Here is a 27,969-nt window from a genome sequence, read left to right on the forward strand (position 1 = left end):
TTGAAATGCATGTTTATAACCCAAAGATCTTGGTTCCTTTTGATATTTGTACATATCGGATCTCCTGAATTATGGCCCTTGATTGTACGATAAATCGCGTAATTAGGATATGACCGTTACATCCTTATGATGGTTGAGTTTGAAATTCGTGAAAATCAAACCAAAACTGCCGGAGGACATGGCTACCCCTTGTACGCAAATAGTGTAAATATATGGTATATCAAGGTTGTGGACCCTCTAGAAGTCACAATTTTGATGAAATTTGAAATATATCTTTATAACCCAAAGATCTTGGCTCCTGTCGATATTCGCGCATATCGGATCGTAACTTACTGAATTATGGCCCTTGATTTTTCGAAAAATCGCTTTTTTTTTAGCTTGTTCTCTATCCATCTCTTGGAAAATGTGGGCGTATCCTGCCTGGCAGCCGCTGGTTTTTAGTGGATATGAGACAGGACTTCTATTCAATGTGTGTATGTGAACCCAATAATTGTAAAGATAAGCAGTTTCATTGCATGAAATAGAGAGAGAAATGGGATTGAACGTCCACTCGACACAAACTAGGTCATTTCGGGACTAACACATGGTTCAATTTTATTTCAATAATTCCCATGCACGTAGGGGTCTTTAGCAGTGGGAGGAAACCGGAGGACCCGGAGAAAACCCACGAGGTTGGACAGGCGACCCTACTCCTTGTCATGTACAATCGGGATGTACAACCAGTTAACTCAATGACAGACCGTATGATACAGCGCGCGCATGCTAACCATTCGGCCACCCAACCCCCTCATTGCTTGAAGATAAGTGTGCAAATAATTAACATTGCCATCTATTTATTTGGGAATTGGTGTGGGGGACATCAGATTCACTGTTGACTTGTTCAAATTTGGTGCGAAGAACTAGGACAGAGGATTAAACCCTATATGATTTTCAGCATATTCTAGGACTTTCTGTTTCAGAGATATGTGTCGAGGATAAACTTGAGAACACGATAGAGATCAGATTTCTTGAAGACATCCATGTCAACTTATGTCCACACCCAAGTTTCCTTTTGGATGTACTGCCCTATATGACTCTATATGGTTATCTTCTTTTCGAGACATAGTTGCTGTGTGGCCGTATTTCTATTCCGTATTGTGAGGGTGTGCTTGTCATTCCTACCAGTAATTGGAATGGTTGATTACTACAGGACCAGTTTGTGAGCAGATATCAGTCACTAATAGAATAATATAAACTTAGCTGGAAGAATTTTTTTTATTGGACATTCTTTGCTCGATTTATACATCATTCTTCAATAGCTTATTAACATTTGTGAAAGATATGAAATAAATAATATATGTACACATTAAAACTTATACAGCTTTAATTAATATCCTCTATAACCATTTACATACCTTTAATCACATTCTTTATGGCAAGAAACTAAAATAATTTCTTTTATAGAATTCATTTATATAAACAATAATTCCACTTTATTTTGAATTATTTACACATTAAATTAAATTATATATTTATTATAATTCTGGCAAGCTTTAATGACTTATACAATTACTCAATGGTGCATGTTTTTGTTGTAATTAAATGCCCAAATTATTTTTAACTTCCCAGTACAATAGTTTTTGGCCAATATAAAAAAAAAATCATATTTTAAAATATTTTTAAGGAAGAATAAAATAAAATTGTTTTTAAAAAAAAAAGAATTCAATAAAAGACACTAGAATGGGCTAGTCTTTAAAACAATTAGTATTAATGATTTGTTTATCTTACAATGACTAGATCTGACAACAAAAGAAGAAAGGCAGAATGTATGGTGTGCTTTGCAAGAAGTATGGTTCATTGTTATGGAAGGATAACGTTGCCAATATTATTTCAATGTTCACTGTACAAACTGCATATGTCAGCAGTTCAAAATAGGTATTTTAGTTTTACAAATTGTAATTTGCATTCCCCCACAATACTATTGTCACAGTGTTAAAATACAAAATACAGTATAATAATTATTTTGCACATTACACTTCTCCGTTCTGCATAATAGACAAATGCATAATAGAACTTAGCATAGTAGAACATATACCTTATATGGGATCTTCGTCAAAGCTCAATTGCAAACTGAGTGATGTCCAGACTAGGACGGAAATTAATAATTTACCCGATCGATCTACAAGGTCAATGGGCAGAGATCAAGCTGGCATTCAATAAGTCACCATACAATAAATCGGCTTACCATGCAATAAGAGGAAATCAAGCTAGTATGCAATAAGGAATTCACTAGGTCGGATGTTACGAAAAACCGAATTCCCGTGTATACATTGTCATGCACGTAAAAGATCCCTTGGCTGTTGGAATTCGATATAAGAGTAGGCCATAGTTTTCATTAGCCCAGTCAGAGCAGAAAAGTAGGACAATAAACCCCATTTCATTTTATTTCATTGATCGTTTTCCGAAGGTCGGTAAATATGAGTAGCGCCACCTTCTACTGATCTTGACCTTGTAGATTGATAGCGTAAATTATTAATTTCTGTACTAGCCCACATTTTTTTTCGTATGCAAATGAGCTTCGTCGTAGATCCCATATAAAGTATATGTTCTAATATGCTAAGTTCCATTATGCATTTGTCTATTATGCAAAATGCAGAATGGAGAAGTGTAATGTGCAGAATAATTATTATACTGTATTTAGTATTATTGAAAAGTGTATTCTGTATTTTAACACTGTAACATTGGTATTGTGGAGCATTGGAAATTGGAAATTGTAAAACTAAAATACGTATTTTGAATTGCTGACAGATGTATTTTCACCATGAACATTGAAATAATATTGGCAACGTTATCCTTCCATACATTGTTACCATTTAATTTTTGAAACATTTATCATTATAGAAAAGATTTAAAGGAAATGTGGCATAATCAAAACAGTTGAATCAATTATCCTAAAATTAATAGAAATGTAAACCATCGGCTGCTAGGCAGGATACGCCCACATTTTTGAGAGATGGATAGAGAACAAGCTAAAAAGAAAGTTATTTTTCCTACAATCAAGGGCCATAATTCATGAAGTTACAATTCGATATGCGCAAATATCGAAAGGAACCAAGATCTTTGGGTTATAAAAATGCATTTCGAGTTTCATCAAAATCGGATTAAAATTGTGACCCATACAGGGTCCACAACCTTGATTTACCCTATTTTACTATTCGTGTACACACGGCTGCCATTTTGTACGGCAATTTTGGTCCGATTTCCCCCAAATTCGAACTTAACCATCCTTAGGGTGTAACGGTGATATATAATAATACGTTTTTTTAAATCGGATAAAAATTATGACCTATATAAGGTCCACAAGCTAAAAACGCGATTTTTCGTATAATATGGGGCCATAATTCAGGAAGTTACTATCCGATATGCGCAAATATCGAAAGGAACCATGATCTTTAGGTTATAAACATACATTTCAAGTTTCATCCAAATCAAATTAAAATTGTGACCTATACTGGGTCCACAACCTTGATTTACCATATTTTTACACTATTCGCGTACAAATGGCGGCCATTTTGTCTGGCAATTTTTATTCGATTTTCACGAAATTTGAACTCAACCTTCCTTAGGGTGTAACGGTGATATAATAATATGGTTTTTTAAATCGAATAAAAATTATGACCTTTATAGGGTCCACAAGCTAAAAACATGATTTTTTCGTACAATCAGGGGCCATAATTCAGGAAGTTACGGTCTGATATGCACGAATATCGAAAGGAACTGAGATCTTTGGGTTATAAACTTACATTTCAAGTTTCAACAAAATTGGATAAAAATTGTGACCTCTGTAGTGTCCACAAGCTAAAAACATGAATTTTTGTACAAACAGGGGCCATAATCCATGAAGTTTCGATCCGATACATGCAAATATCGAAAGCAGCTGAGATCTTAAGGGATAAACCTATATTTCAAGTTTCATCAAAATCGGACAAGAATTGTGACCTGTAGAGAGTCCACAAACAAATTCTGGACGGACGGACTGGGGCGACGACAATATACGTCCACATGAAAATGTGGGCGTATAAAAATTCTACTGTTGCAATATTTAGTCAATCAGGATTTTGGAATGTTCATAAAATGAAAATACTTAACTACTACTTTTATAGGAAAATTGTGCATAAATTATAGCAAATTTGATTTTAAAATAAAACAAAAATAAAATTTAATAATTGCTTTGCATCAATATTAAATTTCATATGTATTGCAGATCAACATAATAAAATATAACATTTCTAAAAAATACACAATATACAAAGTAATAATATAGCACTAACTTGTATATATACACCATACACAAGCTTATAGTAATGCTGGAATAACAATCTCTACTTTACCATGGAATGTCCCAATCATCATCACAAATAAAATAGGGAAGAAAAAGTTTCTTATTTCAGATTATTCTCTTCCATAATATCAAACATATCATCTTATAACGTGTGAAAAATATACTACATAGTAAAACGAATGTGTTTTGAGTATACAGGAATGTAGACCTTTATAATATTTAAACAATAATATAAACATTGTAATATATACAGTTTAATTATTAACAAAACAATTTGACTTTCAACTTAATGTAGTTAAAGTGCACAAAATAGATTAGTAAATATAACCTTTTCTAACAGTATTTACATTCAGTAAAAAGAAAGTTTGAAATGTGTTCAAGAAATGTTAAGTGTACGAAAATAGTACTTTGGCAAACTCGGCTAATAATCATAAACCAGATCAAGAAATCATACAAAACTTTTTTCCAAAAAAATCAGGATGACCAAAACGACACAAATCAGTGATTTACAGTGGGAACATCCAGTTTAACTTTGGGCACAAAGTTTTTCTAATGAGTGCAGGTCCCAAAACGTTCAGGGCAGAGTAGAGAACATGCACACATATAAAGAATAACTTTAGGAAAAAACCCCCACCTAAATAGGTTTTTCCTTTTTCACAATATAATTTATAATTGCCAGTTTAGTTTTAATGTACTGTACTTGCAATGACACTACAGTTTACATCACTTCTAGATAAAATCCAAAATAATCAACATCATTGAGTAGTATAAGTAGTTTTATATACACTTTTGTTTTTGATTTATATTTACAAACAGTAATTTCATTTGAAGAATGTTTGATCAGTCATCACTTGATTACAATCCATTAACATACACTTGTTACATTATTATATCTAAATGTTCACAAAGTTTTCATTATGAATTTCTATCCAACATTACATGGCCGTACTGATTTTACCAAGTGCAACTTTCTTAATAGATCGTTCCAAGTTCATTCTATGGCCAACTTGTGTCACACCTAATTCAATATAATCATTTCTACCTAACTTTACAAGTTTTGGTCCATCAATACAATTTTTAGCAAAGCTGGTTTTGTATTGAGCCATACTTAAACTGTCTAACCAATCTAGTACATCAGTGCATAACCATGTGTCCACACTTTTAGTTTGATAAGGTCTCAACGGATTAGGTTTCATGTCGGCACTATTTGAAAATTGGGGTGGTGGGGGAATCACATCATTTGGAATGTCATCAAAGTCACTGATATTGTCACTAAAGGCTGGGGGTGGAGGGGGTAACATATCATCAAAATGTGTATTGCGTTGGACATGTTCTCCATGTTCACTCGATAGTGTACTTAATGTTGATGCTGATGATACAAGACTGGCTGAATCTTCATGCCCGAAGGCTGAGTTATAGTGATCTGATCCATGTCCACTGTCGACACTAGCATCATTAGAGAAAGAAACCGGTGGAGGTATTATCTCCAGATTATCTGTAAAACCTGGTGGTGGTGCTACAACTGATGAATACGTACTATTACCGTTACGTGTTAATGTATTACCAGCTTCTGTATGTGAATGATCCTCAGTAACACCATCTAACTCTATATTATTACCATTACTTATACCGCCATTTAACTTCTTCTGTTTCTCAAAGCTAGCTATTTTATCTTTAATAGACATCTGAGGATCATCTTTATCTACATCTTGCTCACTTTCAATCTTCTTTTCTGTTTTCTTCCCTGATTGCATACCACTAGAACTATAAATAGGCGTTACAGATTGTCCTTTTGTAGTACCACTCTTCTTTTGCAGGAATTCTTGTCTAGCCTTTTCAGCCATTGCTAGGAAATCATTAGATGTTGACGATGCTTGTTTAGAATCACCTTGACTAGTAGTAACAGGTTTTGAGGTGGGAGCCTTCACAGTCTCTGTTTTACTACTCCCAATAGCTGTGATTTTAGACTTACCAACAACTTGTGGACTTTTTGGCTTGACACTTACTGCTGGTGGCTCTGGTGCTGGAGCTTTCTTAGTTGCTGATTTAGTTGGTGTCTTTTCTGTTTTTTCTTCTGTATTTCCAGTTTCATTTTTGATGGTATCACTGGAGAAGAAGTATTTGGCCGATTGTAATTTCTTTGTTTTCTGAAGTTTGGATTCAATTTGGTCAACCACGGCTGTCTCTTCGGTTTGCAACAGTCGACTTTTCCTTGCAGCTACTGCAGCCTTCAAAGCTTCTTGATTTAAATCAAGACTGCTTTTGACAGGCAATGCTTGACTGGGTTTGGTTTGTGACATCCTTGGGGCATCATTTTGTAAACGATTCTGTCTAAGTTTGACGGCATTCATAATATCACTTGCTGATACCAATGGTTGGTTTGTTGCTTCTGGTTTGGCAGGACTTCGGTTTAAGGTTTCATAGGATGTAGAGGGAGGAAGAGTTGTAGGTATTGGTGGTGGAGCAGGAGGAGCTGGTGGAGCAGGAGGAGCTGGTGGAGGTGGGGGAGGAGCAGCTTGTGGGGGTGGTGTAGTATATGGATGTGGTATACAATCAGTAGATATATTGTCTCTACCAGCACTTAGATTAGACTGTATAGAAGATCTACGTGAGCTATTAACACTAGAGGCTGGTGTAGATCTTGTTGATTGATTACTATAGTTAGTTTGTATAGTAGTAACGTTAGACTGAGATGTACTGTAGCTAGAAGACTCAGTTGAATATGAAGGAATAATAACTTTACTATCACCATGCATTGTTGTATCAGAATGTGTCTGAGGTGCTGTTTGTTTAGCTGGTGGTATATCAGAATGAACGGAATAATGACGTTCAGTTACTGGTGAATTCTTTCTAATGGTGGAAGTATCACCAACGGCTATTACTGTTACTGATGTAGATTTTGGACGTACACTCTTTTGGACTTCTAGTGCCAAAAGTTTTGCAGCATCTTCGGTATTTCTAGAGCCACTAGATGTTACACTAGACTGACGACTGATGTTAGTCTGGGCTCGTAAACTAGATGCAGATAACAAGGATTTTTCATCATCACTTTCATTATCATAGTCCGGCTCTGGTTCATAATATGTCTTCTCTTTTTTTTGATGTACATCGGCTGTCACAAGTAACTTGGCATTTGGATGTTTTTGAATGAAGTTGGCTGCATTTTGTAACACCCTATCATCAGAGGAAGAACCAGCTTTATTTTCATTTTCTTCATCAGCTTGGATGCTAATTGCTCCCATACTGTTTGTTTTTCTATGAGATTTAAGTTTAGCCTGTTCTAGAGAAGCGGTAGTAACACGAGGTTGGTTAGTGAGTCTAGCAAGGGTACCAGGTCGGAAACTAGATTCATACGGTGATTCTTCCTTTTCTTTCTCCTTGCGAGCCTGTATTTCTGCTGAAACATTGGCATACATATTGTTGTTTCTGGTTGTGCTAATGCTGACTAATTCTGACTTTGTGGGTGGGTTAGGCGCTTGACGTTTGGCAACAGGGGCTCTTCCAGGAATATCTGGTGGATTGCTATCATCAGTACTTCTAATTACAACAGGTCCAGCATAAACGGCCGTTTTTAATCGATCACTATCAAAATGTGACATAGGTCTTTTAATGTCTGCCATATGACCTTGTCTATAATAACCAGGTGAACCTGGTTTTTGGTAGGTTGCATGGGATCTGTTTACAGGTGATCTATCATATACAGTAACACCACTACCAGGTATTGCTGTTGACGCATAAACAACTTCATCAGGCACGGCCAAATCAGGTGTACTTTTCGATCTTTCCATTGTCCCATTATGTTTTTTGTGGTACTTTTTGATTCGTAGTTCGGCAGGACTCATATAGTCTTTTGATCGTTGAACAGATGGTGTATCATACGTAGGTTCAGCTGGTTCAATATGATCACCAACAACAATATGATTAATATCAACGCATGACACTCTCTTTATAGCATGAGATCCACGAACAGATGCTGTTTTCTTCTCACTGCTTATTTCATTAATTGACAAAGAATGGCGACGATTTCCAGTCATATCAAATTCTGCTAAAGCTTGGTCCAGTTTTTCTAAAAAGATAAAAAAAAAGTTATTAGTAAAGAATTAAATTAAGATTGTGAAAATAGAATTTGTACATGCTGCACAAGGAACTCTGTTGAAGATGAATACCACTTTATACTCTGTTGCCCTGCATATATAAATTTACATTGTAGATTTTGGTCCTTTTCTTCTTTACATAAATTCAACCAGCGGCTGCCAGGCAGGATACGCCCACATTTTCGAGAGATGGATAGAGAACAAGCTAAAAAGAAAGTGATTTTTCTTACAATCAAGGGCCATAATTCAGGAAATTACAATTCAATATGCGCAAATATCGACAGGAACAGAGATCTTTGGGTTATAAACTTACATTTCAAGTTTCAACAAAATCGGATAAAAATTATGACCTCTATAGGGTCCACAACCTTGATATACCATATTTTTACGCTATTTGAGAACGACAGGTGGCCATTTTGTCTGTCAGTTTTGGTCCGATTTTCACGAAATTCGAACTCAGCCGTTATTAGGGTGTAACGGTGATAAAATAATACGTTTTTTAAATCGGATAAAAATTATGACCTCTATAGGGTCCACACGCTAAAAACTTGATTTTTCGTAAAATCAGGGGTCATAATTCAGGAAGTTACGGTCCGATATGCACGAATATCGAAAGGAACCAAGATCTTTGGGTTATAAACTTACATTTCAAGTTTCAACAAAATCGGATAAAAATTGTGACCTCTATAGGGTCCACAACCTTGATATACCATATTTTTACGCTATTTGAGAACGAACGGCGGCCATTTTGTCTGTCAGTTTTGGGCCGATTTTCACGAAATTCGAACTCAGCCATCCTTAGGGTTTAACGGTGATATAATAATACTTTTTTTTAAATCGAATAAAAATTATGACCTCTAGGGGCCACAATCTAAAAACGCGATTTTTTGTACAATCAGGGGCCATAATTCAGGAAGTTACGTTCCGATATGCACGAATATCGAAAGGAACCAAGATCTTTGGGTTATAAGCATACATTTCAAGTTTAAACCAAATCGGATAAAAATTGTGACCTCTACAGTGTTCACAAGCGATATCTTAGGGTGATAAACCTATATTTCAAGTTTCATTGAAATCGGATCAAAAATTGTGACCTGTAGACTGTTCACAAACAATTGTGGACGTCCGGACGGACAGGGGCGACAACAATATATATCCACATGAAAATGTGGGTGTATAAAAATATTTTAACAAACACCAAATGTAAATGTATAATCAATGTAGGAAAATATCTATATCGAAGTATGAAATTATGTAATCAATTATGAAACACCCAAAAATGAAATAAACACCTATTAGGGTGACCCACCATAAATAAATATCTCCAAATATCTCGACAATTACGCCACAATATTTATATATATACCAAGCCTTAAATCAGTTTCACACAATTATAGTCACTAAATAAACGATCATGTTGTACTTAATAAGCTATGACCATTTAATCATCTATAAATAATAGACTGAAACTGGTTCCAAGTGTCGTCCATAACATCCAGACACTTTTGAGTAAAAGATAGGTTACGTGCCCTTGTTTTGAAATTAGTCTTGCTTAACCAGTGTACCGACTATTCTACGTCTGATTGACAGGTCGGGATAATCAAGACTACCTTTTTACGAAACATAACAGAAAGCTGGAACAAGAAATTGAATTTAGAAACATGCACGTTAACCAGCTCAACAATTGTTTTAACAAACTTGTAAAAGTAAAATGAAACTACTGCTAGTATCATGTTCCTGCTAACGAAAGTGATTCAGAGATATTATTTGTACTAAACCAAAAGATGAACAACAGAAATGTTGTTTGAAATCAGTTAACAAAAATTGATTATCTTACTTTTTCCTTCTAATTCTATCTTAATATTTCTAGGTAGTTATTTTGTAAAGATCACCACCTCACCCCACCCAGGCCATTTGGATTGGGTATCCGGAAATCTGTGTAGATTATAAATCTGTGGTTGGCAGAAATACAAATTTGATTTTTAATATCTGTTTAGAAGTTTATAACTTTGTTAATAATAGAAATTTATTAAATCTCACCTATTTCAGCTAGACCCTCAGCCATAGATTTACTAGTAGCTTTACTAAATGATAGTGATGTATCTGGATTACGTTTAGGTGGTAATGGGGCTGAAATACATAAATAAAATTCTTTTAAGTTAGGGAAGCGGTAGATTTTGAAGCAAAAGAAAAAGTGATCTACCAGCACAAATTATAATGGGTTTGATTAAAGCCAATTGTTAGTATTCCTACATATTGGTATTTAAGATATGTCATATAGAACACTATATATTTCTTATAGTTATACATAACTATTTAGCTAACTATATAACTATTTAGCTAACTTTATAACTATTTGGCTAGCTATATAACTATTATGATAATTTACCTTGCTTCTTTCGATTGGGTAATGTCATAGAACCATCTTGATGTGTAAACCAATCAGATGCTTTCTCTACTGGTCGTGCTGTAACAACTTTCATAACTAAAGCATCTTTAGAAGTACGAATGAGTTGCACCACCCGTTCATGTGTAGCTCGAATTACATTTTCACCATTGATCTAGAAAAATAAAGAAAATATTTCTGATGAAATACTGTAACGTAATAAAATGATGTTTGCATAGTAAGTAATATTAATATATTACCACATTATGTTTCAGCAGATGGTATGAAAAACCATGATCCTGTGAACACACTGCGTGCATGTAAAAGATTCTTGACAATTAGAATTTGTAGTAAGAGTCCTCAGTTGTGACGCTGTCTGGGCAAAAATTTCCTCATAGCACACTGTATGACATATGCCCTTCTTCAATACCCCAGATGGTTCAGAACAGTAGAAAATTAAACCCCCATTTCATTTCATTTTTTAAAAATTTCTTATTCAGTTTTGAGGTTATAGTTGGCTTTTTACTTTTCATTTTATACAATCTGTACTGATAATATTATAATCAGTGACAGTTTTTGTTTGTTTTCCCTATAAAAAATATAGTTATGGTGAATAATTTACTAGTAGACTGATAGACAAAGTAGTCTGACAAGGGTGGATAATGGCAATGTCATATTATAATCATCACCATAAACATTTTACACTATATTAACATTACACTAACAATGTACCTAGATATAAAGACTCTATTGTTTTAACTGTCATATACCTATATAATCACTTTAAACAGACAGGTTGCTAGGATATAAATTATCTCTTACAGTTTTTACTTTGTACCAGACAAATTAGTAAAAACATAAAAACCCTTTAGAATCATGGATATTATTATCTATTTTATTGAGAATTCAAGATTATGATTGAAAGAGTAGCTCAAATTACTGTTCTGTATATCAAAGATATATGCCCACAAGCCAGTTACAGTAGAATCTACATTAAGCAGCCACCCAAGGAAATTTTCACAACTGACCGCTTAACGGGAGTGGCCTCTTAATAAAATCTTGTTGCTTTTTGTGCTGACATAAATTAAATATTACGCTTGGATGCATTGGAAGCGGTAAATTTGACCGTCGCTGAATCTTGCGTCGAACAAAAATTCTTTACTCAAATCTCGGACATAACATAACGGGAGTGGCCTCTTAATAAAATCTTGGTGCTTTTTGTGCTGACATAAGTTAAATATTACGCTTGAATGCATTGGAAGCGGTAAATTTGACCGTCGCTGAATCTTGCGCCGGACGAAAATTCTTTACTCAAATCTCGGACATAACTTCTGTAAACTTGTCATTTTGTACCAACCTTCGATATAACTGTCTACCATTGTGATGCATTCGATACTATTTATCCATTTTTGTGAAGAAAATCGATGAATTCATTTTATTTTATCAAAAAAGCACATGAACAAAAAACATTGCTAGTTTTATCACTATTTACAGGGGGTGTAACTCTGTATGTAATATTATAGGAGGCGCTAAAACGTCCGTTCAACAATAAAGAGATACTAGATGATCATGACAAAACTCGGTACTTTTATTTTATTCAATCAGTATCAAATAATGTGTCGTTACGTGTGAAAACAATGATCAGGTTAGTCGTTTAATAAAACAAAAGATTAATTAACAGATAATCCCGGGTTGATTGTTATTTTTACATTTCTTTTCACCTGATCAGTGGGGATCCAGTTAATTAACTACTCACGGGATTAGCGGGGCTGTTACAAAGAACGACAAGATGGTATCATTCAACAATGGCCGTTGAATGGGCGATGTTTTGTTGAATTTATTTGTAAAATAGTGACCGCTGGCCGCGTTAGAGGAGTGACCGTTGAATAAAGAGATGAAACAACAGAATTTCTACGGGGGGAATTTATCGTGACTGCTTACAAGGAGATGTCGCTGAATAGGAGTGGCTGCTCATACAGATTCTACTGTATGTCTAAAATAAGGATAACCATGACATAGTCAGCACTCAGCAGCCTATCCAAGAGGAAGACTTTGATACTGACCAATTTTTGATAAGAAATGAAATGGGGTTAAACATTCTACTTTTCTGCTCCATCTGGACTAATGAAGATGTGAATTTTGATAAGGATCCCTTCAAGAAATCTGATCTCTATCATGTTCACAATCTTTTCCAGACATGTAATATCAACAGGGTTCATCATCACCGATCCCAATGCTGCACACAGGACTTGAAAAAAAATGGTCACAGAATGCTGAAAATCGATAGGGTTTATCTTCTCCAGCCCACAATGTTCCACACCAAATTTAAAAAAAAAAAAATCTGTTAAAAACTGGGGTGGTGGGGGGGGGGGGGGTGTATAAAAATTGTGCAAATCACTTCAAATCTGATGTACATGTAGACCATAACTCTGGTTATCTATGCATGTCATGGGTTGAATCCCAGGTTGGTACATGACAAGGAGTAGGATCGCCAGCCTAACTCTACCTCCCTCTACATTGACAAAGTTTCTCTATAACATTAACAGAACACAGTTTTTATGGGATACAATCACTAGTTTATTCTAAAAGCACGACGTTTCGACAAGTATCCTCTTATCGTTATCAAGCACAAATGACAATTTAGTAAACTTGTGGACAATATATATGAAATTAATAAGAAACCATCTGCATGGATTAAGAATAACAGTAATAGAAATAATACAGGTGTAAAGGATATTTAACAATAACAACAAACATAACATTCTAATCATGCAGTATCAGTGCTTATTAGTAGCTAATTACCTTGTTATGTTTGTTGTTATTGTTAAATATCCTTTACACCTGTATTATTTCTATTACTGTTATTCTTAATCCATGCAGATGGTTTCTTATTAATTTCATATATATTGTCCACAAGTTTACTAAATTGTCTTGTCTGCGATATCACCTCGGTGGAAGCGGACGTTAAATAAAACTAACTCACACACACTAAATTGTCATTTGTGCTTGATAACGATAAGAGGATACTTGTCGAAACGTCGTGCTTTTAGAATAAACTAGTGATTGTATCCCATAAAAACTGTGTTCTGTTAATTTGTTCCCTGATCGCTAAATGCCACTTAAAGAATATCTCTATAACATGTTTACAAATAAATCTGAAGAGACAGACAATACTCCAGACACCCTTGGTGGTGATTTAATACATTTATTTTATATTTCTATACCTCTAATATAAAATCTCCTGTTTTTAATCCGGCTCTATCTGACTGACTTTCAGGGTCCACACTATCAAGATATTGTAATGCTGGAAACTCGGCACATGGCTGGAAATCAAGACTGGCACTTTGAGATTGGGCTGAAAATAAAATACAAAGATTTAGTAATCATATTTTAAGTGGATTAAATGCAAAACAAAAAGTAAATGCCAATAAATATTCATGTTTAATTTATAGACAAATAAAACTTATTATTAATATTGTAAGGATTACCAAAGAAAGCATAGGTTATAGATAATCTCATGATATCAGAGTACGTAGATATATATTCTTTTAGACACTAAAATCAGTACTTTATAACTGATATATTTTATTAATCAACTATAGTTCTGTTTCAAGAGGATGAATATGAATAATGTTGTTTTTTGGGGGGGGTCTTGATGTCACTTTCATGTATGCAATCAATACCGCAAGTGATACATTAAATGTGTGACAGTAGTCACTGAAGCATGATTGATAGATTGATTGATCAGCCAACAATGTAATGTACAACATATACTTATAGAAAACAAAACAAAACATGATTATATTAATTAGTAACCTGTCAGTTAGTTATGACATTGATAGAATGAAAGATGATACCTATCATAAACCAATAAGTAAGAAATTGATAAGAATTAAGATTATGTCATTCGATAATATCTCTACATATTTGTATAAAGTTATATAAGAAACACTTTATAATGATAACCAAGATCTCTATTTATCCTCATATATCCATAATTTGATCAAATTATTAATAAATATAATTTTATCAACATTAAAATCAAAGATATTGATATTATTAGCTAATATTAGGATTTCATAACTGTTCCTATAACTGCCAAACATTAATAATTTAATGAAAGATAGGTTGCCAGGCAACGAAACATACGCCCACAGCGGCTAAATCGTCCGAGCGGTCGACAAGGGTTGTCGCATATTTATTCCTTTGTAGATAATTGGGGGCCTTTACAAGACAGTTCCATACAGATCAGATTATAATTTTTGCTGTTGAGGGTTCACAAGGTCCTACAAATTGAAACAAGGGTCTCAACTTTGGAAGTGATCTACAGAAATTGTTGAAATTTGACAGGCTTTTTCGTTTCACAAATTTAAATGATGCATATAAATTTCATACATATCGGATGACAACTTTCATTAATCGAGCATTAACAAGGTTAAACAAAGTAAAACAAGGGCAATAACTCTAGAAGTAATAAACAGAAATTCAATAGGATTCTTCTCTTTCCAAATTAAAATGGCGCATGTAAATTTCATACAGATCGGCAGATAACTTTTGATGTTAGAGCATTCAATAAAGTGAAACAAGGGCCATGACTCTAGACATAATGAACAGAAATTGCTGAAATTTAATAAACTTCTTCGTTTCACTTATTTAAATAATGCATATAAATTTCAAAAAGATCGGGTGATAACTTTTGCGTTAGAGCGTTCACAAGGTTCAACAAAGTGAAATAAGGGCCATAACTCTAGACGTAATACACAGAAATTGCTGAAATTCAATAGGCTTCTTTGTTTCACTAATTTAAATAATGCATATCAATTTCAGAAAGATAGGATGATAACTTCTCGTGTTAGAGCGTTCACAAGGTTAAGCAAAGTGAAACAAGGGCCATAACTCTAGAAGTACTAAACGGAAATTGCTGAAATTCAATAAGCTTCTTCGTTTCCCTAATTTAAATATTGCATATAAATTTTACAAAGATCGGATGTTAACTTTTGGCATTAGAGCATTCACAAGGTTCAACAAAGTGAAACAAGGGCCATAACTCTAGACGTTATAAACGGAAATTAGTCCAATTAAATAGGCTTCTTTGTTTCACTAATTTAAAAAATGCATAAAAATTTCAGAAAGATAGGATGATAACTTTTTGGGTTTAGAGCATTCACAAGGTTAAACAAAGTGAAACAAGGGACATAACTCGAGAAGTAATAAATCGAAATTGCTGAAATTCATTAGGCTTCTTCATTTCCATAATTCAAATATTGCATATAAATTTCACAAAGATCGGATGTTAACTTTTGGCATTAGAGCCTTCAAATGGTTCAACAAAGTGAAACAAGGGCCACAACTCTAGACGTTATAAACGGAAATTATTGAAATTAAAGAGGCTTCTTCATCTCACTAATGTTAACAACACATTAAAACAATTGGATGATAACTTTTGGCGTTAGAGTGTTCACAAGAAATTGTGGACGATGGACGGACGGAGGGACCGACGAACGGCAATATACGTCCACATTTCTATCATGGATTTAGCTGTTCAAGTTATCAAAATTCATTGAAAATCAATATACTTGTTCGTCTCAAGACATTAAACGCTGTTTATCAATCTAAAGTCAATCGGATGATAACTTTGGTCTCTAGAGCATCCACAAGATTTTTCAAAGTGATCTGAAGTCAATCGGATATTAACTTTAGCCTCTAGAACGTCCACAAGATATTTCAAAGTGATCAAGGGCAATAACTCTGAGAGTAATTATCGGAAATCGCTGAAAATTAATAGGCTTCTTCGTCTCATAACCTTAAACACTGTGTATAAATTTAAAGTCAATCGGATATTAATTTTAGCCTCTAGGGCGTCCACAAGCAATTGTGGACGTCGCACAGGTGGACGGAGGGGGCGACGACAATATATGACCATATTTCAATGTGAGCGTATAAAAATAACAATCATTCGACAAAAATAACAATTCCCCCCATACATAATCATCTAAACATTTTTTCACCTAATCATCCTATCCAATTAAAATACTCTTTGATAATCTCTTTGAAGATGGCTACATAGAATTAGGTGTGATTTTTTTTACCTAAGGTAAAAGAACTGCCTGCAAATAACACAATGACAAATGCTAACAAATTCTCTAACTGGCTCATTAATAAGAATTAAACCTCTCCAATCAAAATAATCCAATCAATCTAATAACTTACATTGGTATATTCAATAAGTTAAACATAGTGCAAATAAATACTAATGGTCTCAGACCACGTAGGACAGAATTGAACCACCTTGTTATCAAATCTAATATGCATACAGGAAACAAAATTAGGTCCAAAGCAGAAGGACCCAAAACATTTTGGCAGAAAGATCATCCGTGTAAAATCATTGAGGAAGTTAGAAGTGTATCAAGTAATATATAATAAAAAAAAAACTAAAGATATTGTAATGTGGAGATTTTAACAGTCATCACTCCACTTGGGACTCCCCCTTTAATAACAATGGTGGAGATAAACTCACATATTTATATTATTCTATTGTTTATGTTAATAAATATCATTTGATACATAATATAACAATACCCTCTTGAATTAACGCAATGGCACGTTCTTAGGGTACAAGTATCAACCTTGGCATATTGCTGTGTTTTCAACAGAATTGTAGGAGTCATATTGTTGCTGGTTTTTCAAAAGCCAAATTTTATACTCATAAAAATCATGATTTACAACATTTCAATTCTGTCAAACTCAAATTTTTGTGTTGATCTCTTGGTACATTTACGTGATTATGAAAACAAAATTCTCATGTGTTGTCGTGATCTGATGATGATTTACAATCATCCATCTTAAAAAGTGCTGCTTTTCCATACGAGGATATGGTTGAGAGGGAACTTAGCATAAATTTAAAATTATACTTTAACGTTTCTAGACCAAAATTGACAGACATGTTTTTTTTTTTTTTTTTTACTTTCTACACATCACATTGGCTATACGGATACAGTCAATGTCATAGGCAGTCATTGTGGGCTTGAACTTCCGAACTGTGCCGTGGGTGAACAAATAAACTTTGAAACTAACAAACTCTTGCTTCATACCATGTACAGCTACACGACCTGGGTCAATGACGGTAAAAGTGGCATTAATATGTCAACTTCTACACAAGCGATTGAGATTGTAACTGTTGTCCATAACAATCATTCAAATCATTCTCATCATATCCAGGCATTCTACACCAACTAGTTCACAATATAATTCCTAGTTTCAATTCTAAATTCAACTTATTGATTTTAAACTCATTGCTAGTTAAAGTTCCTGAGAGAAAAAAAAAGATGGCAGAGATTTGATAATGTTTGATTAAACTTGATTTTTTTTTAGTTTGTTTAAAGAAGTTTAAACTTACATCGAGCTCCACGTAACACAAATCCATAACCTTCTGGCCTTCGTTGTAATAAAACTGTTCTTGGAGCATATTCACTGAAAATATATCAAATTAAACATGAATATACAATAATACATCATAATCAATATATGTTTGATTCATGCACATTGCACACATAATAAAGGTCAAATTTTGGTGTCAAGTATTTCCCTGTGCCAATACCTACGATTCCACTTTCAGTAAGTATCCATGTTTTAGTTTCACTCTAACAACATGTCAGATATACAAGAAATGGTATCAGATGTTTTTACAACAAATTAATATCCACAATCAAATAATTATTTTTCATCAAAAAATTAATATCCATGTACAAGCAGGGAATTGAAACCACATGATAAACCATTCGACACCCCCTGTATATAAAATGAGATGTCAAAATATTTTTTGAGGTTTATGAATAGATCAGAATGTTTCATTTTTATTTTTGTATAAAAGTAAATTCAGATGGAAGTTTACTAATTTGTCCTATAAACTGTGCATCGTTTAGTCTAAAATACAGATGGCCATAAACTGTTCATCATTTAGTATAAAATGGTCCAATATGTCTAATGTGGTAAAAAACCTGAAAAATCTATCTTTATAAAACTAAGCTTAAATACCGATATTCATACTGAGAGGTAAAACCATGTCTACAACATAAAGAGAATATTCAGGAAAGATTTAATACATATTACTCTATATACATAAGTTAATAATCTTACAGCCAACTGTCTTTCCTTGAAAAATAACTATCATTTCCTCAAATAATATTCAAAAGGAAAACTTCCTTAATGCATGTAGCTTCTAATTTCTTGATCCATGTTGATATTTACAGAAAAAATGTTATTATAAATGATTTATGTTCCCTACAAATCAACAAACTCCATCTTTCAATAACTTGATAAATGTATAAACTACATAGAATTAGAAATGTTGGAAGTGGATTACTATTTTCTAGTATTCTTCTACAATTAAATTTTGAGTTAACTGACAATGGTAGCAATCAATTTATGAGTTAATTGACAATGGTAGCAATTAAATTGTGAGTTAATTGACAAAGGTAGAAATCAAATTGTGAGTTAATTGACAATGACAGCAGTGTATGGGGCGCCGTTTGTAAATTAATTATTTAGGTTTTTATATAGCAAAAAACACTAGATTTAATTTAAATTTATATATATAGTTAAATCTCGACTTTTGTGCAAATTTTTCACTTTTAATATTTAAACTAAATATACAACAAAAACTCAATATTTAACATAATATATATAAATATTTCTTGATTTGTCTCTATTTTCATATTTAACATTTAGCATTGAATATTACAAGAGATTTGATGATATATAAATATTTAGCTAAATATTTAGTTAAATGTTTAAACATTTAGCTAAATATATATTTAGTTAAATGTTAAAATATTTAGTTAAACATTTATATATTTAGTTAAACATTTATATATTTAGTTAAATGTTTATATATTTAACTAAATATATATATTTAGCTAAATGTTCATATATTTAGCTAAATGTTCATATATTTAGCTAAATGTTTATATATTTAGCTAAATGTTTATATACATATATTTAGCTAAATGTTTATATATTTAGCTAAATGTTTATATATTTAGCTAAATGTTTATATATTTAGCTAAATGTTTATATATTTAGCTAAATGTTTATATATTTAGCTAAATGTTTATATATTTAGCTAAATGTTTATATATTTAGCTAAATGTTTATATATTTAGCTAAATGTTTATATATTTAGCTAAATATTTAACTTTAGATTTTTCAGTGATTTTGTATTTAGCATTTATAATTTATACCTACGAAAAACAGCACATTTAGCTATATATTTATGGGGCGCCGTTTGTAAATTAATTATTTAGCTTTTTATATAGCAAAAAACACTAGATTTAATTTAAATTTATATATATAGTTAAATCTCAACTTTTGTGCAAATTTTTCACTTTTAATATTTAAACTAAAAATAATACAAAAACTCAATATTTAACATAATATATATAAATATTTCTTGATTTGTCTCTATTTTCATATTTAACATTTAGCATTGAATATTAAGACCAAAACAAGAGATTTGATGATATATAAATATTTAGCTAAATATTTAGTTAAATGTTTAAACAATTAGCTAAATATATATTTAGTTAAATGTTAAAATATTTAGTTAAACATTTATATATTTAGCTAAATAATATATATTTAGCTAAATATTATATATTTAACTAAATAATTATATATTTAGCTAAATGTTTATATATTTAGCTAAATGTTTATATATTTAGCTAAATGTTTATATATTTAGCTAAATATTTAACTTTAGATTTTTCAGAGAGAGAGAGAGAAATGGGGTTTAACGTCCACTCGACACAAACAAGGTCATTTCGGGACTAACATGCGGTTTAATTTTATTTCAATAATTCGCTTGCGCATAGGGGTCTTTAGCAGTGGGAGGAAACCGAAGGACCCAGAGAAAACCCACGAGGTTGGACAGGCGACCCTACTCCTCGTCACGTACAACCGGGGATTCGAAACCACGCCAGTCGACTCAATGACAGACTTTATGATACAGCGCGCGCACGCTAACCATTCAGCCATCCAACCCCCCTAGATTTTTCAGTGATTAAGTATTTAGCATTTATACCTACGAAAAACAGCACGTTTAGCTATATATTTAACTAAGCGATGTGAAATCAAGATATAACATTTAAAGTTTTTCATAGACCAAAAACTCGACTTTTAGCTACAATATTTTTTGATATTTACATATATGCCATTTTTGTTCTAATATTTATCTAAATATATATATCGTATTCGGAGTTAAATCTAATGTTTTTTGCTATAAAAAAAATTAAATAATTATTTTACAAAAGGCACCCCATAGCAGTGGTGTGATATAAAAATATATTTGACTGTATCATAAAGTAGGAATATAAAGTTGAATGAAAATGATTATTAGTTTTCTAGGTTTTGTTATATATAGTGAAAATACAAACCCTATGACATTACTTTATTCCTAACTATTTACAATAATATAGATAATGTAGTATTGTGTTAATTGGATGGTAGTACCAGTAAGAACGGTTACTTTCTATTGTTAATTCTACTTTTACAACTTATTTAATTATCTACATTGATTATTTTAAATGACTAATGTTTGTATGAACACAACATCAGATTTACCATGTCTTAGTGTTGAATTGAACCTTTATCATACACAGTACACAACAAATCTCAAACTTAACTATTTAAATATTTATTCTTGACAAACAATTTCAATTCACATAAATTGCACATGCAATTCTTGATGAAAGACTAATGATTAAGAGTTCTACTATTCAACTCAAACTTGTTTCACCCAGTCTCCGCCAAAACATACAAGACATGTTTGCTATACATCTTCAGAATATTAATTCTAATTTGTGTTCATCTTTGGATCCAACTTACATGGAATTTATGTCCATGAGCTGTCTTTTCAACTATACAAATACTTCTACACAGTTCTTAAAAGTTACAATATTCAGACAAAACGACAGACTTTCAGACCATACATAATAAAAAGTAATCGCACCAAAATATTTGTCCAAAATTTATCAATCCTAAAGTTCACATTAGTTTCTACTGATTTCAGACTGCCATCTTTATTGTTAATGAGTGCTATAAGAATAATTTATTAAACTCACAGTGGTACCTAGGTTTTTATTTAAATCATCTAAATTTCTAACTAAACTTTAAGAATATTTTTTAGCCCTTATCTTTTGTTAAATTTAAATAAGGTAAATGATTATTGGCCTTCTGTCGCATTGAGACTTTAAAATATTTCAACAGATAGTGCACATGTAGCTGAAAACAAACATAAACGTTTTATGGTTTTAATCAGGCAGGACAAACAAAAGAAACCCGATTAGAATATTTCCTGAATATTTGTTAGTTTTTGGGTTGTTTAGTCATCCAACACAGACTGGACTAATGTCAACATAATTCATTGACTAGTGTTAATTTCTAAACTATTTTCAGATCAATATTAGCTAAACCATTTTCAGACCAATATTAGCAAAGCACAGCAACATTAGACCAAGGAAAATATATTGAACTAGCGGTGGCGTCAGCTTCATTATTTATAGTTTCTTTATTTCAATGTTGTATAATTTTGATGAATTTGTATGTATTCAAGCTGAATGATATGTTTAGTTGAAGATCATATATATATTAATTAATGTTACAATATCCATCAATGTTGTATGGAATGCTTAATTAGAAGAACAAACGTCTGACATTGCATGACAAAACATCATAATCTTTACATAGATTAAACCTTTGCTGAGAGGCACTTTGACATTATTTGTTTTATTTGGCATTATTACAGACTAAAGCATACCGGCATAACAAAACAATTAAAATCTTTTACAATGGATGCAAACATCAATTCCAACCAGCGGCTGCCAGGCAGATTACGCCCACATTTTCGAGAGATGGATAGAGAACAAGCTAACAAGAAAGTGATTTTTCCTACAATCAAGGGTCATAATTCACGAAATTACAATTCGATATGCGCAAATATCGAAAGGACCGAGATCTTTGTGTTATAAGCTTACATTTCAAGTTTCAACAAAATCGGATAAAAATTGTGACCTCCATAGGATCCACAACCTTGATATACCATATTTTTACGCTATTTGAGAACGAAGGGCGGCCATCTTGTTTGTCAGTTTTGGGTCGATTTTCACGAAACTCGAACTCATCCGTCCCTAGGGTGTAACGGTAATATAATAATACTTTTTGTTAAATCGGATAAAAATTATGACCTCTAATGGGTCCACAAGCTAAAAGCGCGATTTTTCGTACAATCAGGGGCCATAATTCAGGAAGCTACAGTCCGATATGCACGAATATCGAAAGGAACCGAGATCTTTGGGTTATAAACTTACATTTCAAGTTTCAACAAAATCGGATAAAAATTGTGACCTCTATAGGGTCCACAACCTTGATATACCATATTTTTACGCTATTTGAGAACGGACAGCGGCCATTTTGTCTGTCAATTTTGGGCCAATTTTCACGAAATTTGAACTCAAGCCGTCCTTAGGGTGTAACGGTGATATACTCAGCCAAATTAAAAACTTGACACTCAGGATTTTTGGGACTAGATTTTTAATATTTGGTTTAAGGCAACTATTTTAGTGTTATGTTGTGCACAGACGACCTTGACATCAACAGAAAGCAAGAATACATCTCACCGAAAGTCCTTGACATTGATAACGTTCGTGATGTCACAGTACCGCCCAAAATGAAATTCACAGACTTGAAGAAAAATCGGAATAAAGTGTTTAGTAACGGTTGTGGCCTCCTCTAGCGTCTCATACTGCCACACAACGTCTTCTCATGGATTTCAGAACATTAGTAAACACTACCTGAGGAAGACGTCGCCACTGCTCAGCAAGAGCATGTTGAAGGTCCTGCAACGTCAGTGGTGGATTCACTTGCTGACGAACACGTCAATCCAGTTCGTCCCAGATGTGTTCAATAGGATTAAGAAGCGACGGCCAATCCAGGACTTGGACACCGGCATTTCTTAAAAAATTCTGGGTAGCAATTGCTGTATGGGGTCGAGCACTGTCTTGTTGAAACGTTAGTCCAGGCCCATGTCTCTGCATAAACGGAAGAAGAACAGGTTGCAAAATCTGATCCCTGTACTGGACAGCATTTAAGTTCCCTTGGACAACAACAAGAGGAGAACGTCCATGTGCACAAAAAGAACCCCAAACAATGACACTGCCGCCACCAAATCGGTCAACTTCTCTGACGCATACTTGAGGCGTAACATTCACCTCGTCTGCGGTACACTCGGACCCTGCCATCGGCAAATCTCAAAGTGAATCGAGATTTGTCACTAAAGACAAACGAATTCCACTGTCTTTGAGTAAATCTTATGTGTCTTGTGGCCCACACAAATCGGTTACGGCGATGAAGAGGTGTCAATATTGGTCCATTATAGGGCCTCCGAGCTCGAAGACCAGCAGCCTGCAAGCTATTTCGAACAGTTTGTGCAGTTACCCTTCCACCAAACATCTCTCTACTTGTGGAGGTTTCAGTGACAAATCTGTTTCTAAGATGACGTAATGATTACGTAATCGTATTGCTTGATCTTCCTGGAGTGACGTCACACGTGGCGCTCCCGCCCTTGGGCGGTCGGCAATAGTTCCAGTTTGAAGCCCTCTCATTCTAAGATTAATTATTGTCTGGCGTGAACAATTAAAGGCTCTTGCAACAGTGACCACAGACTAACCAGCATAGAGCCTACCTATAGCACGTAGACGTTCTACATTTGAAAGGAGCGGCATTTTTTAACAAAGATGAAAATAACAATTTTAATTTGTTTTTCCAGTTCAAGTTACGTGTGCGTGTTCAGTTTAAGCAAACTTGCATCGATTGACCTCACGAGTTTGTGTTTGCACCTGTTTTTCAGGTTTTTCATCTTTATATGCTCAAAAGTCTCGTGATCCACGTGACTTTACAATTTTATGAAATTAAAGGCTTCTTACTACTTACTATCGTTAGAAACACTTTAAAATTTATTTGACTTACCAGAAAAAAAAATTGGTGGAAATTCATCAGTGTCAAGTTTTTAATTTGGCGGAGTATATAAAAATACGTTTTTTTAAATCGGATAAAAATTATGACCTCTATAGGGTCCACAAGCTAAAAACGCGATTTTTATCCAATTTTGATGAAACTTGAAATGTAAGTTTATAACCCAAAGATCTCGGTTCTTTTCGATATTCGCGCATATCAGACCGTAACTTCCTGAATTATGGCCCCTGATTGTACGAAAAATCGCGTTTTTAGCGTGTGGACCCTATAGAGGTCATAATTTTTATTCGATTTAAAAAACCGTATTATTATATACTCAGCCAAATTAAAATCTTGACACTGATGAATTTCCACCGATATGCGCAAATATCGACAGGAACCAAGATCTTTGGGTTATAAAGATATATTTCAAATTTCATCAAAATCGGATCAATATTGTGACTTCTAGAGAGGCCACAGCCTTGATACCATATATTTACACTATTTGCGTACAATGGGCGTCCATTTTGTCTGGCAGTTTTGGTCCGATTTTCACGAAATTCTAACTCAGCCATCATTAGGGTGTAACTGTGAAAAATTCAAACGTTTTTTTTTTTTCAATCGGATAAAAATTGTGACCTCTAGAGGGACCACAAGCTAAAAATGCGATTTTTCAGACAATCAAGGGAAGTTACGATCTGATATGCTCGAATATCAAAAGGAACAAAGATCTTTGGGTTATAAACATGTATATCAAGTTTCATGAAATTAATGAAAATTGTGGACTCTAGAGGGTCCACAACCTTGATATACCATATATATATACATTATTTGCGTACGAGGGGTGGCCATTTTGTCCGGCAGTTTTGGTTCGATTTTCATGAAATTCGAACTCAACCATCATTAGGCTGTAACAGTGATATCTTAAAACCCTTTTTAAATAAGATAAAAATTTTGACCTCAACAGGGACCACAAGCTAAAGATGTGTTTTTCCGTACAGTCAAGGGCCATAATTCAGGAAGTTACGATCTGATATGCACGCATATCGAAAGGAACCAAGATCTTTGGGTTATAAAAATGTATTTCAAGTTTTATCAAAATTGAATCAAAAATTGTGTGCTCTAGAGGATCCACAACCTTGATATACCATATTTTTACACTGTTGTCGTTCAAGGGGCGGCCATTTTGTCTGGCAGTTTTGGTCCGTTTTTCACGAAATTTGAACTAAACCAACTTTACGGTGTTACAGTGATATATTCAAATGTTTTTTAAATCGAATAACAATTGTGACCTTTAGAGGTACCACAAGCTAAAAATGCGATTTTTTGTACAATCAGTAGCCATAATTCAGGAAGTTATGATCCAATATGTGCGAATATTTAAAGGAACCAAGATCTTTGGGTTATAAACATGCAGTTCAAGTTTCATCAAAATCAGATGAAAATTGTGACCTCTAGAGTGTCCACAAGCTAAAAACATGATTTTTCGTACAATCAAGGGCCATAATCCATGAAGTTTCGATCCGATATATGCCAATATCGAAAGGATCCAAGATCTTTTGGAGATAAACCTATATTTCAAGTTTCGTCAAAGTTTGTGGATGGACGGACGTCCGGAGGGATAGGGGCGACGACAATATACGTCCATATGAAAATGTGGGCGTATAAAAACAATATGAGAAACTACAGTGACATCAAACTGACAACTACTTGTATTGTTCTGTGATTGGTTTAAACTGATATGTAATCAGGTGTGGCTACAGGAGACACATGGGTAAAAAAAAAAAAAAAAATCAAACATAAATTTAAATTCTGTATTCAAAAACATTTAAATTAGTAACAGACATAATTATGGAGCACTGAAGTTGGCATACACCATAACATTAATTTTCATAAATAAGTGATTGAAAATTACTGTAACAAATAAAGCATTTGCTATACCAAAATCAGAATCCTTGAATAAATGTTTGTGGTTGAGGTTTGGGGAAATAAAAAAAGTCATTTTTGAAGACAAATATGCCCATTACTGTAAACGCAAAATTGGTCAAATCAATTGTTTATCAGGTTTTGTGCCATATCTGATATCAGGTTATTTAGTCATCAGATATATGATATCTTTCAGTTAGTTTAAACTTAGTTTATCGTTTATCTAATACAAGATCTCTATTAGATCATATTTTAGTTAAGTTTGTGGTTCTTTTTAATTTCAACACATACCTAAGTCACTCTGTCATTTACAAAGTTTGTTAGCATTTTAATTTATTCAACATGACAGAATTCAAGAAATGAAGTAACACTGACATTAAATGTTTTACTGATGCATTTTTTTGGAAAAAAGACCGATCACAGTCTTACCTGAATTTAATTCCTTTAACATTATAAGATGAGTTACTCTGTCCCATTGCGACCAAAGGGCACAATAATGACCCTGTAATATTTGTGACCACTGGTAATCCTCATATGGACTGACCTGTGTCCAGTTGACAGGTAACACCAAATTACATGGTGTAAGATCACAATAGATCACTGTGACAATGATGAATATGGTTTTAGTACATGGGGATCTTTTATATTACAAAATAAGTTGACTTTATAATATGATAGAAGTATATAACAATATAAATCAAACAAAGACATCAACTTCATCTACCTTAATGATTGTATAGTTAACATACAGGGGTCAGGATTTACATATTTTGCATGATACTATTGTCTGAATGGCTTAAATATTGACTTCATTATCTATGTGCTAATAAGCCATATAAAATTCACAGGTTAATGTGATATTTGACATCATCCTCATACCAACTGATAAACTATTCTAAAGGACGTTTTCAGTATAGCCTACCATTAAAGAGACATTTACATACAAATCAGATATCAACAAATTTTATATGTTGTTTATCAATTAGTGTTGTCTGACTGTATTTTAATATGGGTGAAGGTTCTTGGAATGTTTGTCTAATTTAACTATACAGATCAACAATTTGAGGAATGTCTATTGATACTCTAATCTTAATCCTATAATCTGCCTATATCACAATCCCTATTGTTCTTGACCTTGTTGCGTTTCAAATAATGTAATTGAAAGCATAGTCAATTTATAGTAAATGAGGTTTAACAGACACAGAATAGCAGTAACTTCACAAGTTTAGTATTATCAA

The 27,969-nt window shown here is 33.3% G+C and overlaps 1 protein-coding gene across 4 annotated transcripts in view; it reads right to left on the reverse strand.

Annotated features, from left to right (window-relative positions):
* Nucleotides 1-1,240: 1,240 nt before the first annotated feature.
* Nucleotides 1,241-27,969, reverse strand: part of LOC126811147 (protein shank) — a 140,723-nt gene continuing 113,994 nt past the window's right edge. For all 4 annotated transcript variants that reach the window (XM_050536634.2, XM_050536636.2, XM_050536631.2 and 1 more), the window contains 5 exons: nt 18,198-18,271; nt 14,026-14,156; nt 10,805-10,976; nt 10,456-10,545; nt 1,241-8,387 (listed from right to left, as the gene is read on the reverse strand). In XM_050536634.2, the coding sequence (XP_050392591.1) occupies nt 5,257-8,387; nt 10,456-10,545; nt 10,805-10,976; nt 14,026-14,156; nt 18,198-18,271 (3,598 nt within the window). In that variant the 3' untranslated portion in view covers nt 1,241-5,256. The remainder of the gene's footprint in view (nt 8,388-10,455; nt 10,546-10,804; nt 10,977-14,025; nt 14,157-18,197; nt 18,272-27,969) is intronic.

The sequence above is a fragment of the Patella vulgata genome, chromosome 2 (genome assembly GCF_932274485.2).
Source record: "Patella vulgata chromosome 2, xgPatVulg1.2, whole genome shotgun sequence".
Lineage (NCBI taxonomy): Eukaryota > Metazoa > Mollusca > Gastropoda > Patellidae > Patella > Patella vulgata.